Genomic DNA, 20,989 nt, shown 5'->3' with positions numbered 1-20,989 from the left:
CAGTGCAATCTATACGAGGGCTGAAAGACCAGTTGATCAAGGTGATCAAGGTATAGAAATAAAAACACTTGAAAAAATTCAGATTCAAGATCTGCGTGGCCTGCCACTGGGCCTCTGTCTCAGGGAAGCTTATATCCCCTCAAAGTGTAACATATCACAATCCTTTCCTCAACAAACCCATTAATCCCATGAATTCAGACTTCCAAGATTCCAGGCTTCATCATGGATTGTTCAATGAGACCTCAGTCCAACCCCAGCCTGTCAGATCCGCCTCTTCCCCCTTCCCTCCATAGTTACCCAAACTCTGAGATGGTATTGAGTGGCATCAGCAGCAGATTTCTAGTGGCCAGCCTTCCTCCTATCCATTGGAGAGATTAATGGCAGTTTCTTCTTACTCATAGAAAATCCAAACTTATCCAAAGTACACTCTCTAACTTATCTTTTTATAGGTAACTCAAAACAAAGCATAACTCAAAGTAACCCCTCACGAGCTGTTTCTCTAGTAACAGAAAAAAACCTCATAGTTTCTACTTATCAAGAAATCAGCTCTTGCAAGAAACTTAGACACAAGCACCCAGACCAAGGTCAGCAATCCTTGTTAGTAACACTGCAGCTGTGCGGAAGTTTTCGTCGCCTAAGCAAGGCCAAATTCTTTCTCATTAGGTGGTGTCCTCACTTCCAGCTTATGGTGGCTCAGTCCACAAGATGGCTGTGGGTTATCTCAAATCCAGTTCTTTCAGAAGAACACCAGTGGTACCAACTTGCAGAGAAAAGGAGTCATTGGTACTGAAATATGATGTAAGTAATCAGGCACATCTGGTACCACCAAGGGACAGGAATACTATCCATTATCCTCCATCGGGGGTAGATACATTATCCTGGAGGACCTTACCATCTCTGCAAACCCAGAATTGCCAGTGGTGTCGGATCCAGTCCTACCCAGAGAGGTCAACACATCATCAGTTTGCCACTCACAGTATCGGTGATTTGCTGGGACATAGTTAGTCTGCCGGTACTGATGGCACCACATGCATTGACGTAGAGGCTTCATTCTTTGCTGATGAATGTGGAGAACTTCACAGCCCTTGTCAAGATAGGAATTCATCCCTGACACAGGCTTCAAAAAATCATGGGCACCTTCCCACTCCTACAAGAGAGACTGACCAACCCCGGGACCAATGGTACTCCCCTCCATGAGCATAGGGTGCTCCAGGGCTCAAGCACCCACTGAAAAAAAATAGGGGGTGCTCAGCAGCCACAGGGCTGGATTAATATTTTATGGATGCCAGCACCTAGACCATAGTCCCCCCCAACTGTTCCACCTCCATTCCACCATTAGGCCCTGACCCCACTCAGCCTGTTCCTCCCTGAGGCCCCACCACCACTCGCATGGGGGGAGGGATGGAGAGGAGCACCCACCAGCACAAATTGAAGTCAGTGCCTGTATCCAAGAGGATTACCCCATTACACCAGTGATGCCTCACACTAGGGTTCCTGAGATCCATATATAAGACACTATGACTACAGAAGGTCAGAATAACGTCAAAATAGCCATTCCCATCTTTAAAAAAGGGAAGAAGGAGGCTCCTGGGAACTACAGGCCAGTCAGCCTCACCTCAGTCCCTGGAAAAATCAAGGAGCAGATCCTCAAGGAATCAATTCTGAAGCACTTAGAGGAGAGCAAATTGGTCAGGAACAGTCAGCATGGACTCACCAAGGGCAAGTCATGCCTGACTAATCTAATTGCCTTCTATGGTGAGATAACTGGCTCTGTGGATGAGGGGAAAGCAGTGGACGTGTTGTTCCTTGACTTTAGCAGAGCTTTTGATACGGTCTCCCACAGTATTCTTGCCAGCAAGTTAAAGAAGTATGGGCTGGATGGACTATAAGGTGGATAGAAAGTTGGCTAGATTGTCAGGCTCAACTGGTAGTGATCAATGGCTCCATGTCTGGTTGGCAGCCGGTATCAAGCGGAGTGCCCAAGGGTCAGTCCTGGGGCCGGTTTTGTTCAATATCTTCATAAATGATCTGGAGGATGGTGTGGATTGCACCCTCAGCAAGTTTGCAGACGACACTAAACTGGGAGGAGTGGTAGATAAGCTGGATGGTAGGACTAGAATACAGAGGGCCCTAGACAAATTAGAGGATTGGGCCAAAAGACATCTGATGAGGTTCAACAAGGACAAGTGCAGAGTCCTGCACTTAGGACGGAAGAATCCCATGCACCGCTACAGATTAGGGACTGGATGGCTCGGCAGCAGTTCTGCAGAAAAGGACCTAGGGGTTACAGTGGACGAGAAGCTGGATATGAGTCAGCAGTGAGTCTTTGTTGCCAACAAGGCCAATGGCATTTTGGGATGTATACATAGGGGCATTGCCAGCAGATCGAGGGACGTGATTGTTTCCCTCTATTCGACATTGGTGAGGCCTCATCTGGAGTACTGTGTCCAGTTTTGGGCCCCACACTACAAGAAGGATGTGGAAAAATTGGAAAGCGTCCAGCAAAGGGCAACAAAAATGATTAGGGGACTGGAACACATGACTTATGAGGAGAGGCTGAGGGAACTGGGATTGTTTAGTCTGCGGAAGAGAAGAATGAGGGGGGATTTGATAGCTGCTTTCAACTACCTGAAAGGGGGTTCCAAAGAGGATGGATCTAAACTGTTCTGAGTGGTAGCAGATGACAGAACGAGGAGTAATGGTCTCAAGTTGCAGTGGGGGAGGTTTAGGTTGGATATTCGGAAAAACTTTTTCACTAGGAGGGTGGTGAAACACTGGAATGCGTTACCTAGGGAGGTGGTGGAATCTCTTTCCTTTGAAGTTTTTAAGGTCAGGCTTGACAAAGCCCTGGCTGGTATGGTTTAGTTGGGGATTGGCCCTACTTTGAGCAGGGGGTTGGACTAGATGACCTCCTGAGGTCCCTTCCAACCCTGATATTCTATGATTCTATGATTCCCACCTGAGAAAGAACTTCAACCCATGCAGGTATGCTCTGAGGAAGAATCTCAGCAGGCTGAGCCACAGCCCCTGCAAGTTTGTCATTGTCTTCACCAGATAAAGTGGTCACACCTGCTTCACCATCACCACCTGATGACTGTAGGCAATGCTGGGACCTCCTAAGGAGAATTGCAGACACATTCCAGAACCACCTGGAGAAATTACAGGACCCCTCGTAAGCAACTGGATATCCTCCAGAGCATGGAGAGGAGATTGCTCCACCAAATAAAAAGGTCATCTTAGAACTGCCATTTGTCTGTACTCCGCCCACAAAAAGATTGATTACAGATATCTACTTACTATGTTGAGAAGCCCACCTTGACAGATTGGATTCTTGGTGGGTCCAGGTATCCTGTTACAAACAGTTCCTGCTGTTTATTTAGAACTTTCATAGTCAGATCATGCCAGACAACATGACAATATTTTATTATATTAACAAACAGGGAAGAGCAAGGTCTTTCCTTCTCTGAATAGAAGCTGCCGGTCTCTGGAATTGGTGAATTCACCAAAGGATCACACTCTCAACAAGGGAATTACACAATTTGGTGTAAAGAGCATCTTTTTTGTTATGAGAATCACTTTTTGTCTCAAGAGAACAACAAATGTCCAACTAGTGCCCACCAACAAGGTGACTCACAAGCAGTATTCATTGAGGAGGAGCGTACAAGGAATCCTGCTGTATCACAGACTGGAGGACTGCTCTGCTGAAGGACACACCTGCTGTGGAAGCTTATTTGATTTAATTATACCTGTACAAGTGGGTTTGTTCTGGATGCATGGGCTTGAGTTTTCTAAGGCCTGGAGAAATGGATGTAGTTCTTTAAAAGTGTACAAAGTTCCTAGAGCCACGGCATTTATGCACCTTACAGTTAATATAAAAGCAGCAATAATTCATGTTAATTTCCTAATCCAATTAATTAACAAACCTGATGCAACCAAAGAATGATTTAATAAATATTTCTGCAAGTTTATTGTAGAATTTTAAACATTAGAGGCTTGGTTTCCCATCTGTGTAACTCTAGCTAAAGTCAATGGAGTTCCACTGGTGTAAATTGGAGAAACACAATGGTGAACCAGGTGCTGGCGGTGCATAAGGTGTTTACTTCAATTGTATATCGACATTTGATAAAGCACCATATTCTAAAGGGGTTTTGCTCTTGAGTTTGATAGTTAACTATGGAATTGATATTCATAAGTAGCGACGTGACCTAGGAGCACAAGTCCCATTGAAAGGAATGAAAATATATTACAAGCAATTTCAATTTACATTGTGACTTGTGCTCCTAAATGACACAGGTGCTTTTGAAAACCTTGCCCTCTACAAAATGTGTTGTCTTTTCTTTCACTACGATTGTTGGTTGCTTTTTCCCCCTTCTCAACCTCTTTGCATGTCTGGCAATTGTGGTAGACCAGAACTCTCAAAACAGACAGTATAATAATCCTGCAAGTGACAGAAGCTAAATAATTCAAAGCTACAGGTAAATCTCCTAATTTAACCTCACCTCCTTGTGCAACATATACCATGGGGTATATAAATTTACCTACTATTGGGAGACCTCTACAACATCCAAGTAGAATATAGTAAGTTAATGGCAGAGGTGTCAGCTTTTTTTCTAAAGGGAAACATTTTGAGAAAAACAGTCCAAGCATCCATTTTTTGCAGGCAAAATTTATACTCCCATTTCTGTGCCACAAAATGAAGGGTGGCTGCAAATCTGAGTACTTGTGCCTCCACCTAATGTGAATATGCTCTCAAGGAGTAAACCGTATTTGGAGGGACAAAAATGCAGGAGCAATTTCTACCTGCAAAAGGGAAAAACCTTTTTGCAAAAGATGTTCTTAAAGTAGTCTTAAATAAAGCAATGTCCATTGAACCCTTTACTTCTTCCTCTTCCCCTTCCAAAAAAATGGCATTGGGAGTGAACAACCCAACATCATTCATGAGCTCAGAACTCCATTGTAAAATGTGATGCATCAGGCTGATCCTCTCTTCGGCTCTTTTCTGTGGCTTTTCCTCTTCCTTTTCCTGCTGTTTGTTTGAGAAATAGCACATGACAGGTGTGCTATTCGCCAACCAAACTGCAAACATTTAGAATGCCATTTCATAATTCTTCATACAATATTGTTTCATTTGGATCGTTTGGTAACTCACGAAGAGTGAACCCAATTCACATTCAGCTTCCTTTTAATTTTAGGGGAACATAAACTTCACTTCATCCCAGCTCTCATTGGCCCCTTCCTAGAAGTGACACTGATACCGCAACCTGACCTACGGAATGTAATGATTCCCATTTTCCATGACATGATGGATTGGGAACAAAGGCGCAGTGGTAACTTCAAACAGGTACCGTGTGTGAAGCTGTTTAGCAGGGAAGATTGACATTCAAATTTTTCTCAGGCAGCCTTGGCACTGAACTATTAACTTGTTAGCAGAACCTGTGATGGAGCAGGATGGAGAAATGACAACCTTCATTTGAGGGAAGATGGTAGAATTATAGGCTAATGGCTCTTGAAGACCCTTTGGCTCTCTAAGCTCTCCATGGGTTTTTCTGTTCAATATTTTTATGTAGCTAATTTAAGATGGGGATGGGATATTCTAGCCCCATTGAAGTCAATGCCAAAACTCCTCTTGACTTCAATGGGGTTGTTTTATTTTTCCACTTTAGTAGTATATATTGGAAAAAAAAAAGATAATGAAGAAGAAACTCAAGAATGATACCATGATGGCTTACTGATATAATGTCTGATATCTTTTCACCCAGCCATCAAAAGACTGACTTTTACAAGAAACCAAGTTCTGCAAGTATCCAACTATTCTTGCCTCTCAAGTACTAGCTTAGGCATCAAGTAAGGAACTGCTAAATATGCCATCTGCTCTTTTGGCTCCCACTCAGTTCTTTCCAGCTGCCTCAAACCACTTCACTGTGTTCTCCTTCGTGCTGTTTCAAATGAAGCAAAGCAGAAGTATTTGAAATAATTTCAGGCAATGATAAGGATTGGAGTGGGAGCTGTAGGAGCAGTTGGAGTATTTGGAAACACAAAACAAACTATGCGAATGGAGATGCATGTGATGTAAGTGTTTTGTTCCCCTCACATTTTTTAAACACATTGTTAAAATAATTGTAAAAATGATGATGAAGACTAGTTGAAAAACAGATTCTGCATAAGCAAAGCACTGACTTTCTGATTCACTCTGTATTGATCATTGACTTAAAGGTACACTGTAATTATGATTCATGATTTAATAGAGCAACTTCAATAATAGACTAGTTTCTCCTCTAGTTTTTCAGTCACTAAGTATCTCTATTGCTGGAGGGGAGGTTATTCTCTTTTGATGTATTAATAAACAAAGCAACCTTGTCTACATTTTCTCAATGATCAATATAGTTACAAATATTTTATGCAATGATTTTCAGCTATAAAACCTTTATTCTCCAGCTCTTCTTGACAGATGACTCGGAATTTCAGTGCATCTGCTATATACATTACATTGGAGTCAGGGTAGGTTTTCAGTGTCAGCAGGAGTAACTATAAGCCCCAAACTGTTAATCCCTGGATTTAAAGAATGGGATGTGGAATCGGAGAGAGTTGGTTTTATATTAAGGTCCAAATAATGACTTGCTCTTGCAGCCCTTCAGTAAGAATTCAGGCAGTCTCGTTGGGCTGCATGCTTTTTTGTTTGGGTCTATAAATAGATAGCTGCCTTAGCAGCCGCACATGCTGCTCAGCCTGTAGGTTGAATCACATTGCTTCATTTAAATTAGTCCCAAAAAATCCTCCGGGATGACAGAAGATGAAGTGACCTATCCTGAAATTTACATTTCTTAACGATAATACTAGGGAATCCATTTAACAAAACCTCTTACAGAAAAAAATCATTTTTTTTTCAATTTGCTCAAACCTAATTTAAGTACAAAGAAGCCTTTTATGTGAATATGTTCCAGGTGGAGGCAAAACTGATTGACAAATTGGATAGCTTGATGTCAGAAGGCAAAGGTGACGAAACGTACCGAGAGCTCTTCAACAGCATGTGAGTAATAAATTTGCTTTTAATTCATTCATTGTGTTCCATTTGATGGATTAGCTGCTAAATATCATTGTGGACAAAAACTGCAGAAAGAGCTGTGATCTCGGAATGTTTTTGTCGTTTTTGAAACCTGTGAAATGCTAGTTGCCTAAATAAAGTAATGTATCTTATTGTATCTTTGATGACTAGTTGTGTCTATGTTATACCATAAACTGTTCTCTATTATCACTCATACTAATTTTAAAACCAGAAAAGCCAAAGATGTTTAGTAGGTGGGTGGGATGCAGTTAGAACATAATTTTTTTACATCACATTTGTAAAACATGAGCTTAATAAATAGCTGTTTTGTTAAATCATTCTCATAACTAACCAAAATTTGCTATTGTTCAAATAATGTTTCACTTGTTGATTTCCTGATGGATTACAGAATGACTGATAAGATTAATCTCATGTAATAATTCTATTTACAAATGATTTTTAGACATTGCATATGTTTTAATAATTGGTTCATAACATCAGAATCTAATGGTGAAAGAGGACAAATGCTTCCTTTATAATGGAACTCCTAGGACTGCCCATGTGTGATTCCTGGTGACTGAAATTGGTGACCATCACAGACACAAAAACATGAACTGTTTCCCCCACACACACACACACACACCCATTTCAACTTCAACCATGTGGGAGACCTATTTATAGTCACTTTAGTACAATATATATTGTTCCTCCACTGGATTCCATTTTACATGTGTATTTCCCAGTGCTATTACACATATAGTTTTTTTTTAATTAGGTTTCTTCCTTTTTAAATGGAAGGGAAAAGTGATATTTTAGCTTTATTGCTCTAGAATTAAAAACAATTGCATTTATGTCTTTTTGTTGGTACATATGCCAAGCACATAATACTCCTACAATTCCATTGTGGGGAAAAAAACCCATAATACCAAAATAAATGCTTCTGCCCATAACATACAGAGAAGGAAAGGGAAGTTTGAGGTGAAATTACAGCTGAAGAGTATAGTAAAAGATAATTTGTGTAGTAATCGTTCTTTAAACGTTAAGATAGATCAAGTAAAAATAATAAAAGCTAAGAAAGTTTTCAGAAATTTTAGTAACAGTGTAATGTTTAAGACAACAGCATTAAAGGAGAAGTTCTTTTATGAAGTAATAAAGCCTGCATTTACTCCAGTGCAGAAGCATGTCATTTACTGATTGAAGTGACTTCTAATGATGTCAGAAAATATATTGGTATCTGAAATATAATTCTTGAAAAAGCTGAGTGTTGAAATTGAGATAGATTTTAAAAGGTAGTGGAAGAATGGTAAAGCATTTTCTAAACGCAGTTACTTAAGAATGATTATGTGTAATTTAATTCATAAGAAGTCTCATACTACTTTTCCTGACTGGAGGGGTTTAGGTGCATATGGATCTAAAATGGAAGACACTACTGTAACAGGTGACTTGAAGAAAAGGAATCCTGAAAATGTTAAAAGCTTTGAAGTCATTATTTCAAGGATCAGATTCTTAGTGTCAAGGTGTCTGAGATTTTCTTCCATCATCAATTTAAGCAGCTATTATTGGAGGATTTTGTCACATGCCTCCTTGATTTAAAAATCGTGCGCATGTGATTAGACTGAGGTGATAATAAAATGATGGGCACATTAGTTGAAGGAAGTGGAAAGCACTAGCACAGTTTTCAAGTAGTCATAGCTTTGTTTTGGGAAATGGAAGTGCATTCATTTTACATGATCAAATATGAGTCTTCAGATTGCCCCCTAATTTGTAGATGTATGAAGTCATGGGGACACAGATAATCTTCATGCATTTTCTGGACACAGCATATCAATTTAAACAGTTTTGGGTATTTGTCCTGTTCTCTCTCTCTGGAGATACACTGTTTTCTGATTCATGCTATCTCCATGTTCCCAGGTTAACTTAATTTTTCTGAGCAATCCATAAGCACTTTTCCACTGAAGACGCATCTTGCTTTTATAGCCAAATTATAGATGTCATTGGACATCTTTAAAATGTTGTATGCTTGGGATTTTGATGTTTATAATGAAATATCCTATAAAATGCAAAGGGAGAAGCATTGTTGCTATTTATCTTTTGGCAGGCATCATCCAGGGAGATTTAGAAGTGACCGGAGGGCTGTCTCACAATCACCAACATATCGTTACTAAGGCTCAGATTTTGTCAGGGATATACAAAAATTCATGAAAGCCCATGACCTGTCCATGATTTTAACTAAAAATATCCCTGACGAAATGGGGAGGGAGGAGGGTCCAGCACCCACAGTGGCTGGGGACTCTGGGGTCACCTTGCCCTCCTGATAGCTCCAACCCCAGGTCAGAGAATGTCATGGAGGTCTCTGGAAGTCACGGATTGTAGGGCTTAGTCATTAATGAATGGTACTAAAGAGCGGGAGCTGTAGATGTTTTGTTGTAATTAAGGGCCAGTTGCTGTATTTGCTCCCTAATATCATCCAGACAGAAAAAGAACCCCTGATCTCCCTTTAAATTGTTAATCTGAAATTAAAAACAATTGAGGGTTCTAGCTGAATAACGTGAAAATACATGTTTGTTTTACAAAAAGGTTGACAATTAGAACAAAATCTTTGTGTTGTGCTGCACAGTTGCTCAGATCAGAAGCTTACTTTTAGTTTTTAAGTAATGTATGACTTTTACACAGGCCCTTCCTTTCCAAAAGCCTCTCATGCTAAATAACGTGTAGAAAATTATTCGCAAAATACAGACTAACACGGCTGTTACTCTGAAACCTAGAAAATTATTGCAACCTTCTGAACTTACTGGGCAAGCCATTCATTTTTATATGATATGCATTGCAAACCGCAACAGATGTGCTCCAGTGGTATTAAACTAGAGGGCCACACATACTAGAGGGCCAGCTTATTGTACATGTCAGGCACTCCATGTGTCTCCCCATTCTCCCACAAGGTCCTTGTGTGCCACCTTCCCACCCCCTTCTATTTCAGGGACGCCCTGCAGCTCCCCATCCCCTCCATACCAGGGCTCTGTGTGTCTCCCATTCCCTCCTGCCAGTGACATTGTATACTGCCCTATTCCTTCATTCCCCGTTTCCCTCCCCAAGTGCCAAAGGCTTTGTGTGCCTCCATGTTTCCACTCCTCCCATGTCAGGAACTCTGTGTTCTCCCCCTTGTCTCACTGTGTTCCCCCATTCCCTCTCCCTCCCATACCAAGTCCCCTATTTTCTCCCCATGCCAGGAGTTCTGTGTGTGCACCCCATTTCCCCTGCCTCTCATTTCCCCACGTCCCACCAATCTTATTTCTTTTCTTTCTGTCTTGGTGATTCAGGATGTCAACATTTTAAACTATATTAGGAGGATGGGTAGAGCTGAGATGGGGTGTTGCTATACTGGAAGATGTTAATGCCTACCATCAACCAATACTTTGATCTATACACAATTACTGAGTGGTTGAAGTTGCTGGGTCTGCTAAGCAGATACCAGGAGCTCCATCTGTCCCCATTTCCCTCTTCTGGTTTTCTGAATCTCACCAAAATCAATAGGTTTGCTTACTGATGCCTACAACAGACCCTACAATTCTGGAATTGAGTTGTTGCATCATTCAAAAGTTACTGCGTTACAGAGAGACTTGTCAGATAGTAATGCCTCACATGCTCAACCAGTAAATTTAGAGGGAGAAGCCTGAGTAGTGTAAGCTTGAAGCAGGATTGACGTCTGTCACGACCAGGGCATGAGTGGTCAGGCCTAGTGGCTGGAGTCAGGAGCCAGGAACCAGAACCAAGGGACAGAGTCAGGCAGTCAAGCCAAGTGTCAGAGCCATAGGCAGGAGAAAGCAGGAAAGTGGGGCTGAAGTGGATCGGAGCAGGTACATTACAATTGAAAAAAGTACAGAGAAGGGCAACAAAAATAATTAGGGGTGTGGAACAGCTTGCATTTGAGGATAGATTAAAAAGACTGGGACATTTCATCTTGAAAAAGAGATGACTAAGGGGAGAAATGATAGAGGTCTATAAAATCATGAATAGCGTGGAGAAAGTGAATAGGGAAGTGTTATTTACTCCTTCACATAACACAAGAACCAGGTGTCACCCAATCAAATAGATAGGAAGCAGATTTAAAACAAACATAAGGAAGTATTTCTTCAGACAATGCTCAGTCAACCTGTGGAACTCATTGCCCGGGGATTTTGTGAAGGCCAAATATAACTTGGTTCAAAAAAGAATTAGGTAAGTTCATGAATTATAGATCCATCAATGGCTATAAGCCAAGATTGTAAGGAACACTATCCCATGCTGTGTGTCCCCAAGCCTCTGATTGCCAGAAACTGGGATTGGATGACAGGAGATGGGAATCACTCAATAATTGCCCTGTTCTGTTAATTCCCTCTGAAGCACCTGGCACTGGCCATTGTCAGAGGACAGGATACTGGGCTCGGTAGCCATTGGTCTGACCCAGTATGGCTGTTCTTATATTCAGGAGAGGAGCAAGATTAGAACCAAGGGAGGCACAGAAGTGATGGTGACTGTGGGCATACACATTGAACAGCCAGCAACCCTGCTGCTGAGCTTAAATGGCCTGCTGCTGGCTCCCCTCAGCCAATCAGGCAGGCCAGTCAATCAGTCCATCCTACCACAACCCACCTGACCTCATTAATCTGCCTGGAAGCGGGGCTAGCTAATCCTCAAATTCAGCTGAAGGAGCTCACTCCTGACAACTAATCTTCAGTGCCCAAATCAGGTGGGGAAATATCAGTCCTTTCATCAGTAAGAACTTAATATGGCAAAGTGGTTTTGTACAAGTCTGGCTAATACCAAGATTCAGGACTGTGTGTGTTCTTCCGCACTCTGCAGATCTAACTCATTTTAGCACCCACTCTTTTGTTTCTAAGAGCATAGAGTAAAAAAAAAGTGGTGAGGATGGTGCTGAGGTATCGAGTATCATACTCCCCTTTTTAGAGTTACTCCAGCTATGAGTAAAGAGTAGTGAGGCCGGGCAGAAGTGCTCTCAGGAATGCGGAGTCAGATGACTGTCCTATTCATCATATTTGCACAATATTTCACAACACTCTTCACCTGTGCTTTGCATAAAGTCCAGTGTCTAACAAGAACTGAATGATGAAAGCAGGCATTCTCCGGGTCGTACAAAAATGGGGAGGGGCTGGAAAGCAGTGATAAAGAGATCACAGAGAAGAGGTATTAAAATAAAGTGTGTTCAGAGTTTCTGATACAACATGCAGGAGAGAACAGAAGCTTAACTGAAATGCCAGTCATCTTTCTCAAATTTTATCTTGATCTTGCCGTGAGAAGCCTGGGGATGTGTTTGAGTGGGTCTTTTGTTATGAATGTTTTCTCTGTGCATTATCTGTGAAAGTAGAATGATGCAAAGGAGAAGACAGGAAGTTGTCAAATTGAAAAGGCAATTTGTTGTTTAAATAAAGATATTTAATATATTCATACATTCTCAAGTAGAAACTGTATAGTGTACATTTATACATATAAATAGAACTTACGTAAGTCAGATATACAATAGACTCATCCTTTTTTAGAAAGGTTAGACTTCTGACATTTTTAGAAGCATACTGAATATTCTTGTTTTTAAATTTAATTTGAAATACCCTCATTTAAAGTAAGGTTGAAAAGCAATGTGAAGAGAGAAATGTAGTCAGTATTGTCTTCTGGCTATACAATAGTCTTGATTCTCCTCTTGTTTCTTATATACAAAAACTGGTGTTAAAAGAATGTTATGGTGCAAAGGTTAAGTATTCAAAAGTTAGGAAATGCCAGAATTAAGTTTGTCCGTGCATTCATTCTGAAAAGCAGTGTGGCTAGTGAAAAAGACATGGATTTGCCAAATTAGAATTCTAAGGTTTCCCTTGTTGAAATTGGGAGAATGATACCTGTTCCTAAGCCCTGGTCTACACTGGGGGGGGGGGCGGGCAGAATCGATCTAAGTTACACAACTTCAGCTACGTGAATAACGTAGGTGAAGTTGACATACTTGGATTGACTTACTGTGGTGTCTTCGCCACGGTGAGTCGACTGCTGCCACTCCCCAGTCAACTCTTCCTGCGCCTCTCGTGGTGCTGAAGTATAGGAGTCAACAGGACAGCGCTCGGGGGTCGATTTATCGCGTCTAGACTATCCCCATTGGATCGATCGCTGCCCACCAAATCCGGTGGATAGTGAATACATACCCGAAGATAGAAGTGTGAGGCCTTGCTCAATGATATGGGCTGTTAAGTGCACAGAATTGGCACCAGACAGCAGTAAGTCTCCTCCTAACTCCCAGCCCTGTATACCTTCCCCTATGTCAAAGGATAGGGAGCACTGTGTATATAGGAGTTCAATGAGCACTGAGAGCATGATCAGTGAAGTTGGTATATAAGAGTTCTGTGGGGCTGAGTATGCTCAGTGTAGTTGAAGGTGAGTGGAGCTGGCCGCCTTCCCACTGCAGGTAGAAATGTTCTGAGATTTTACCTACTGAGCATGTGCAAATGGCAGTTTTTTGAGGCTCCTAACTCAACCAAATATTCATCGAGTTTCATGGGGACAGGATCCACTATCATGCCAAATTTTAAATCTGTGTACCAAAGCACAGAGACACTAGAGCTCTTCAGATAAATGGTTTGGGAAAATGTTTTTGCATTGACAAAACCTCCTATTTTACCCAGACTTCGGTCTCTGAAATGGCTGAACAATTTTTGCTGAAAGTTTTAAAAATCTTAGCTTCAGGCAGAGAGGAAATGTGGAAAATTTGATTCCAAATGGTTGAAATTTGGCAGCGTTATAAGCAACCAAAACCAAGGGTTTATAAAGGAAAATATTAGGGCACCTTCATTATAGGTGTCACTGCCAGTTCCCATACAATATTACTTTTAACCCAGGAAATCTGTTCACTTCAGTGTGTAATCCTAATTTACCCTAGTATAAGGGAGAGGAGAATTAGATACGGTACATTTACCACACAAAATCCTTTGGTTATTTAATATTTAAAGGAATGAAACTATCAGTGCATAAATGGTATGTATTGAGTGGGCAAATGTTAAGTTAAAAGAGAATATTTTTAAAAACCACCTCTCAGTAAAAGGCTTTTCCTATAACAATTACACGACAGTTAAACTGCGTGGGTGCAGAACTATTGTAGAGTGAGTGAGGAAAAATCTATGTTAACAAGTTGGAGGTCCCATTGAAAGGGAATTTAGAGATGCTGGATGTTCTTTTCTAGGTAACAGTCTTCAATAGAGTGGAGTAAAATTTTTCAGTCAAGTAGTACATTTGCCAGAAAATGCAGTTTTGGAGAGACTGAAACTATTTGTGAATTCAGGTTGAATTCGGTGAATAGTTTTGACTGAATAAAAAATAAGAGGAAAAATTTGGAAAAAGTCAAGTTTGTTTTGAGATTTTCTAAATGAATGATTTCAATAGTTCATTTATAATTGACATTTAATTTAGAAAATGTCATTTTGAATGGACTCAAACTAAATGTTTTCATTTTTTCATTTAATTGAGAAAACCTAAAAAATTTCAGTTTCTACTGGAAACAAATCAATTATTTTGCATATATTTTGGTTTAGCTACCAAACTGGAAAAGCAGTTATTCACTCAGCTCTAGTCTTCAATTTCTTTCTGTTTTCTGAAATGTTAGCATGTAACCCACACAGTCAGCATGTAATGAAATGTAAGAAAACCAAAAACTATTATAAATCTGGGGATGTATCAAGGTTTTAAAATGTTTATACGTTTTATAAATCTGATGATATTTGTATGCATTTTGATTTTGACATGGCTAACTTAGAAATCCGTTTGCTTTGTCAATGCTTCCTGGATTAGAATTCCACTCTTTGGTCCCTATCCTAGGTAAGATATTTGTTTTTAAATTGTGCTGCTTGTGAAAAGAGTCCAAAATTAAATCTGTGAATATTGCAGACATTGCCAAGGCATTTAAGATACTGTTGAAAGTAAAGTGGTTGCCATGGTGACAGATAAAAATAAATGTTGAAATTGCTTTGGGTTTCTTCTTTCCAGCCTACTGAAGAAAATTGAGCGGGAAACGTGGAGAGAAAGTGGTGTTTCATTAATTGCCACTGTAACACGACTAATGGAAAGGTTACTGGACTACAGGTGAGCAATTGTCACATAATTTATATTGAGAATATGGAAGCATTCAAAGTTCTGACAACAAAATTATCCTGCAGGGTTTTGATAACTGGAACATGGAGACTTTCACCACGAGGTTACAGGTTCAAATCTGCCTCTGGGTTGGGAGTGGCCAGAAGTCATCATCTAACAGCTGTTTCACAGCCTAAGTGAAATTATTAATATTTTTTAGTAGTGCCTAGAGGTACCATCCAAAATTAGGCCCATTGTGGTAGACACTACCGGTACAATAACAAGAGACCATTCCTGGCTGAAGAGTTCAAATCTATATAGACAGCACAGACAAAGGAGGGAGAAAGGAAGTATCATTACCCTCATTTTTATTGATGGGGAACAGAGGCACAAAGGATGACTTGCCCAAGATCACCCAGGAAGTCTGTGACAGAACCAGTCATTGAATCCAGATCTCTTGAGTCCCAGCCCAGTGTCTTAACCTCCAGGGCTGATATTTTGTTTCCAGACCCTAAGGCAAAGGTCCACACATCAAAATCTATCATGGTTGTCATCCTTATTTACGGTTTAAGAGAAAAGCTGAAAGATTTAGTTGTCATGGAGACTGAACTCTTAACTTCTAGAGAAATGTCAGTGCTACATCTCTTCTGTGGATAAATAGAACTTCAGTCTCCTGGATTGTCAGTCCATCACCTTTCAAAGCACTGCATTCACTGGCAGTTTTATTTTTCCTTAGTAACTGTGTGTGGGTAATTTCCATCATTTTAAAGCAAGGCTGTCATGCTTACACTGTTTTCCTTCATGTGTTGTCATTAGTGGCCCTACATAGCTTTATCTTAACTTTTGATCTAGAGGTGGAATATACAGCCCGTGCAAGCAAGAAAAAGGAGACATGAGGTCAAACGCATCTGGATCTGCTTTCTGGCAGTGCAGAATGCCCTGAGGCTGTATTGTTTTAATTAGTTTGCTTCTACTTAATTCTGTTTTATGAAATGTGTTCCTTGTTCAGAGGGGAAAAACTGTATTGTCCCATAGTGCAGGTGTTCTGACTTTTGTTACATTTTATTTTTAGGGACTGCATGAAAATGGGAGAAGTGGATGGTAAAAAGATTGGCTGCACTGTTAGCCTGTTGGTTTGTATAATAATCTTTATCTCTCTTTTATACTCAAGCAATTAACCTTACATAGTAAAAACCTATACATTGTATGAGAAGTATATTTTTACTAACCAACTTCTCAATGCACAGTGCACTCCAAACGGCAGGTGTAATTAATGCCAGTGAATGCACAAAGTACATTTATACCATCAAATATGGATGGTATTTAAATACATACTGTTATAGTTCAGAATAATATCATTTGATGGTCTGACTACAAGTTGCTGATATGATACAATAGTTAGAGCCTGGTAGAATAGGATAAAGTTCAGGATATTTCAGAATGAAGTTGATACAGTTTTCTTGTGCTTTTCTCTCAGTGTTCATCGTGAGAATCTCCCTAGTATCAGCTCATAGCAGTTTAATAGATCTTACTAGAAAGTAACTTTCATAGAAAATTCAAACCAAAGATTTGTACATTCCTGCAAATCTGATTAATTTCTGTGGCTTGTTTAAAAATACACAACAAAGCTCACCTGTATTCCTACCTCTGTCCTCTCATTTTCCCAGCAACAGACCTCAGCTACTCTTTTATATATGAAAAATATTTTTGAGGAGTTGATATACCTACTCCCCTCTCAACAGAACTAGAAAATGTTCCTCTGGGCCTGCTGTTATCACTTCTCATGGACCTTCATCTCATTTTAGATTTGAGATACACCCTCCCACCATCCAATACTCCAAGAATGTACTGTGCAATTGTGAATCCCTATTAATATTATTTTTTATTAATTATAATAACCTATTAGTGAGGTATGTTTTGATCCTAGGCCAAGATTCATTGACAGGCTTTGAACTTCTGTGAACTTCAGAAAGTTTCAAGTTTTGTTATGGAACCATGCAACTGTGCTGTTTTAAGTGGTAACTGAGAATTATAGGGCATAAAGACAAATCTAATTATTAGTTATTCCTGGAGAAGTTTTTGAAGGATAAAGGATTTCTTCTATATGAGCACAATACTTTCTAAATAGCAACAGTATACGTAACTTGATTATGGGACAACTTGCTTACTATCAGGTTACCCGGCATGGTTTAAAAGGAAGTAAAAACATTTGGTTATTTGCGTTCTAAAGTCAATTTTTACTGCAAGAAATGACTCATAATTTGTATAAAAAGAACATACAAAAATAGAGCAAAGCAAACATGGAATACTCTAACAGCATCCTTGAATGGGATTTCACAAACTGTAGTGAAATCAGGCTAAGAAATATTTTGTGATTCCTTCCACGGGGACAATTTAAGCCTAACAATCAGTAGGCAAAACTATGTATCTCTAACATACTCCAAGAATTAACTAATTTTAGAGTATGAAAGGTGAACCTTCATTATGCAGAAAGTACACAAATTTTAAAACACTATGATGGATGAGCCTCTCGTGCTTTCAGAAGATGTTCCGCGCAAGGTGAAACTGAGGAAATTCACTGACTTTAATCACTGTCAGTCAGCAGGAGGCAATGGCACTTCATTTTTATCGGCACTGTTGAAAAGAAACCTGACTTGCAAAAGCAGGAGGGTGGAAATGGCATGGAAATTGAGCTTTCAGGGTCCTACACTGAACCTGGGTCCTACACCTCCAAAGAAACATCCAGAATCTTCTGAGTTCCTGCCTAGAGAAAGTCCATTGCAGCATCTTGTCACAGGAAAGGTCTGTCATTTTGCCTTGCATTGGCACAATCAGTGCTGCCATGTCAATTGTATCTTGGATGAAGGAGTTAGTAATCCACTTATTTCCCCTCCCCATCACCCCAAGGGTTACCTGGATTTGAAGTTCTCTAAGATGCTGATGATTCTTGAACAGCTGCCCCTTTCTATTTGTGAATGGTGAAACAAGGAAACAGCTACAAGTTTCTTTTTTGTGCCCAGGAAGGCCAATTTCCAAGTTTCTGAAGAATGTTCCCACCCTCATGTGCAGAATAGTTATATTCCAACCACAGAGAAGGTTTCAGCTTGCTTAAGTGCCCTGAGATGTCAGCACAATAGGCTAACATGCTACACAAGATGAATGTCTGAAGATTGCTGAGGGAAGCCTGCGGTTCTGCTCTTAATCTGAAAAGTCAAATTGTCACTCAGCTGCATGAGAGCCATCCCACTTCAGCTTGGAAGAGGAGTTGCTGGTGAAATAAATTCATGTCCACCACAGAGCAATACAAAAAGTCAAGAATTTACTGTATGGCCTTCAGTGAAGCTTGCTCCTCCTTCAGCTTCATGAAGGATTAGGTATTTTTTTCAAACATTTTCTTAGCAGAAAGAATGTGACTGATATACAAAATTGTGAAGCCATGCATCATTAAGTGCAGTGTTTTCGTTTTATGGGACCAGACTACTTACTATTCTTAAAGCTCACTGACTTGATATTATCCATGTAGATTGTAATACACCATTCCCACTGAATGTGGCAATTTTGGACTGTTTCCTAAAGTGTCTCAAATTAACATTCTCCTGTAGTGCACACTGTCACAGCTTTACAGCACAGCAAGTTGTCTTCAGCAGAATTATCGGTCATGTCTGATGAACCCTAAGAGCTATGTCACACCAGACACGCTGTTTGACTCATCAAGTTGAATCGCTAAGTGCTGATTTTTTTAAAGGACTTGTTCTCAGACATCCTGAACCACGTCACTAATATGGGACAAAAACCAGTTTTATTTGACAAAAGTACTGTTTTCAGTTTGGTAGGTGATACAGGCCCTATGAATTTTGAAACCATATCTACTGTGCAGGGAATTATAAGATTTTTTGCAAGGGTCTGTGCTTTACTCATCATGTGATTCATAGAGATACTACCTGAAAAAGGACATTTTTGTTGACATTGCTGCTTCGAAAAAGTGGTGTTGAATTTTTCAAGCTGCCTAGTTTTCTCTGGAAAAAAGTCCCTATTAATGGCTGTCTAATTGCTAAATATTACCTTCTTTGAAGGTGTTAGACTCTTCTTAGACTGCACATTATGGCTTAGAATGATTTGATGAAAAAACATGTCGCATATTTCTCATTGTATTTGCACACATTCTTTTTATTTTCTGAGCTGTTAATGGAGCGACTTGCCACTGTCCATTCCACAGAATGTTCTATCTCCAGTCAGAAATGAGCTTCAACAAAGACCTGAGTAACTTATGCAATACAGGTGCGTGAGGAGCAACAGAGCTCTTAGTCCTTAACAAGTAGAGCCAGTCTGGTATTACAGTTCAGTGCCACGTCTTGTCGTGATCTGTATGCATGGATACTTGCACTTCATTGGTGTCCTAATAACATTTTTTAATGGGCCTGGTGCTGTTTTACATTCCAGGCACACATACGAGTACAGCTTTAATACTTTGCCTTTTTTGTATTTTAGCAGATGCTCCAGCAGCTGCTGCCCTGCTAGCTGTGCTTCTCAGATTATAGTAATATGGTGGCCTTGAAGGGACATGCAATTGCAGAGCTCGTGTTGTGTCTCCATTTTTATCAGTTAAAAAATATACACTTATTTTTGTAACATTTTACATTTTTTCTCTGACTTCCTACAACAACTTTCTCTGAGATTCGTTCACAGTGCTCCTTCCTACCTTCCTCACTTTAGTGATTGTAACCCACAGTTTGGGAATCTGTGGTCTAGAACAAGAACATTCGCAGTTTATTCCAACAGAGGGGCTCATTGGCAACTTGCCGAGAGCCCAGAAGAGATGCACGATAACGTGGAACCAATCACAATCTTGAATGTGCAGGGGCATCCTGCAGCATCAAGGTTGTAGCCTGTAGTGATATCTTGATCTGAGCAGACCACTTACAAAATTAAGCGTTGCATGCTGGGACCTGTATGTGCATGCTCTGCAATTCTATCTTCAAGATGACAGCGTTTACGGTGTATGGCGTAAGACACCATTCTCCTATCGCTGGCCTTGGAATACCTGATTTAGGGCCTGTACTACTCCAATGAACAGAATTAAATATTGAACATCATGGACTAAAGTTTCAAAACTGCATGCAGGACTTTATTTACGTGACACCCACGTCAATCACTAACAGTGACACATCTAAAAATCCCCAGTAACTCTGAAAACCTGATTCCACATCCTTCGACATAGGTTCAAAATAGAACTTTTTTTTATATTTAAGACGTGGTATGCAATAGTCATGCATCAGTTACCAGTTTCGTGAGCATAAGCCAGAGCTGAAGAAATCACATTTTCTTTCAGGGTTATTTTGGTTTTTACACTTGAATAGTTCTTTGCAATCCTGCCAAAGTCATCCTGGCATTGTGCTATCACACAGTGAAGGGTAGACATACAGTAACGTAGATGTTTTGTTAAAATATGAATACAAAAGCCAGAGGGCTTTCAATTTTTTAAATCAATGTAGAGCTTTCAATGAGACGTTAAATGGCTTCAGTGGGGCGTGATAGAAGTACAGATGTATTTTTTAGATAGCTGAATCGGTATTTTTGAGTAAAATGCGTCAAATAGATAAAACATTATGGGATTTTAGTTCTAGCGGATTCTGACTCTTGTGCAGGAGAATAATTTTAAAAATATTCTGGATTTTATGATTGTTCTCAACAAAATGTAAGAGGCCTATTTATAAGGGACTACATGTACTGACCTTTATAGTTTGCCCTTGTAAACACGCAACTTCTTGAAATTTGCATGCGTTTCTGCAACATTAGGTTTGATGTGTATGTTCTGTACACTTAACAATTACTTCCAACACCGATTTTAGC

General features: G+C 40.0%; 1 protein-coding gene across 5 annotated transcripts in view; it reads left to right on the top strand.

The window, feature by feature from the left end:
- Positions 1-20,989, top strand: part of DOCK4 (dedicator of cytokinesis 4) — a 426,144-nt gene that overhangs the window by 357,230 nt on the left and 47,925 nt on the right. For 3 of the 5 annotated variants that reach the window (XR_012156797.2, XM_073328105.2, XM_073328103.2), the window contains exons 31-35: positions 5,193-5,341; positions 6,942-7,027; positions 14,861-14,887; positions 15,056-15,151; positions 16,212-16,272. Coding sequence is in view for 4 of the 5 variants with exons in the window: in XM_073328105.2 (XP_073184206.1) it covers positions 5,193-5,341; positions 6,942-7,027; positions 14,861-14,887; positions 15,056-15,151; positions 16,212-16,272 (419 nt within the window). In the remaining variant the exon portion in view is untranslated. The remainder of the gene's footprint in view (positions 1-5,192; positions 5,342-6,941; positions 7,028-14,860; positions 14,888-15,055; positions 15,152-16,211; positions 16,273-20,989) is intronic. The other 2 variants (XM_073328106.2, XM_073328104.2) reach the window with 1 other exon arrangement.

Source organism: Lepidochelys kempii, chromosome 1 (assembly GCF_965140285.1).
Source record: "Lepidochelys kempii isolate rLepKem1 chromosome 1, rLepKem1.hap1, whole genome shotgun sequence".
Taxonomy (NCBI): domain Eukaryota; kingdom Metazoa; phylum Chordata; order Testudines; family Cheloniidae; genus Lepidochelys; species Lepidochelys kempii.
The sequence above is the reverse complement of the archived record's forward strand: the minus strand, read 5'-3'. Positions and strand labels throughout refer to the sequence as shown.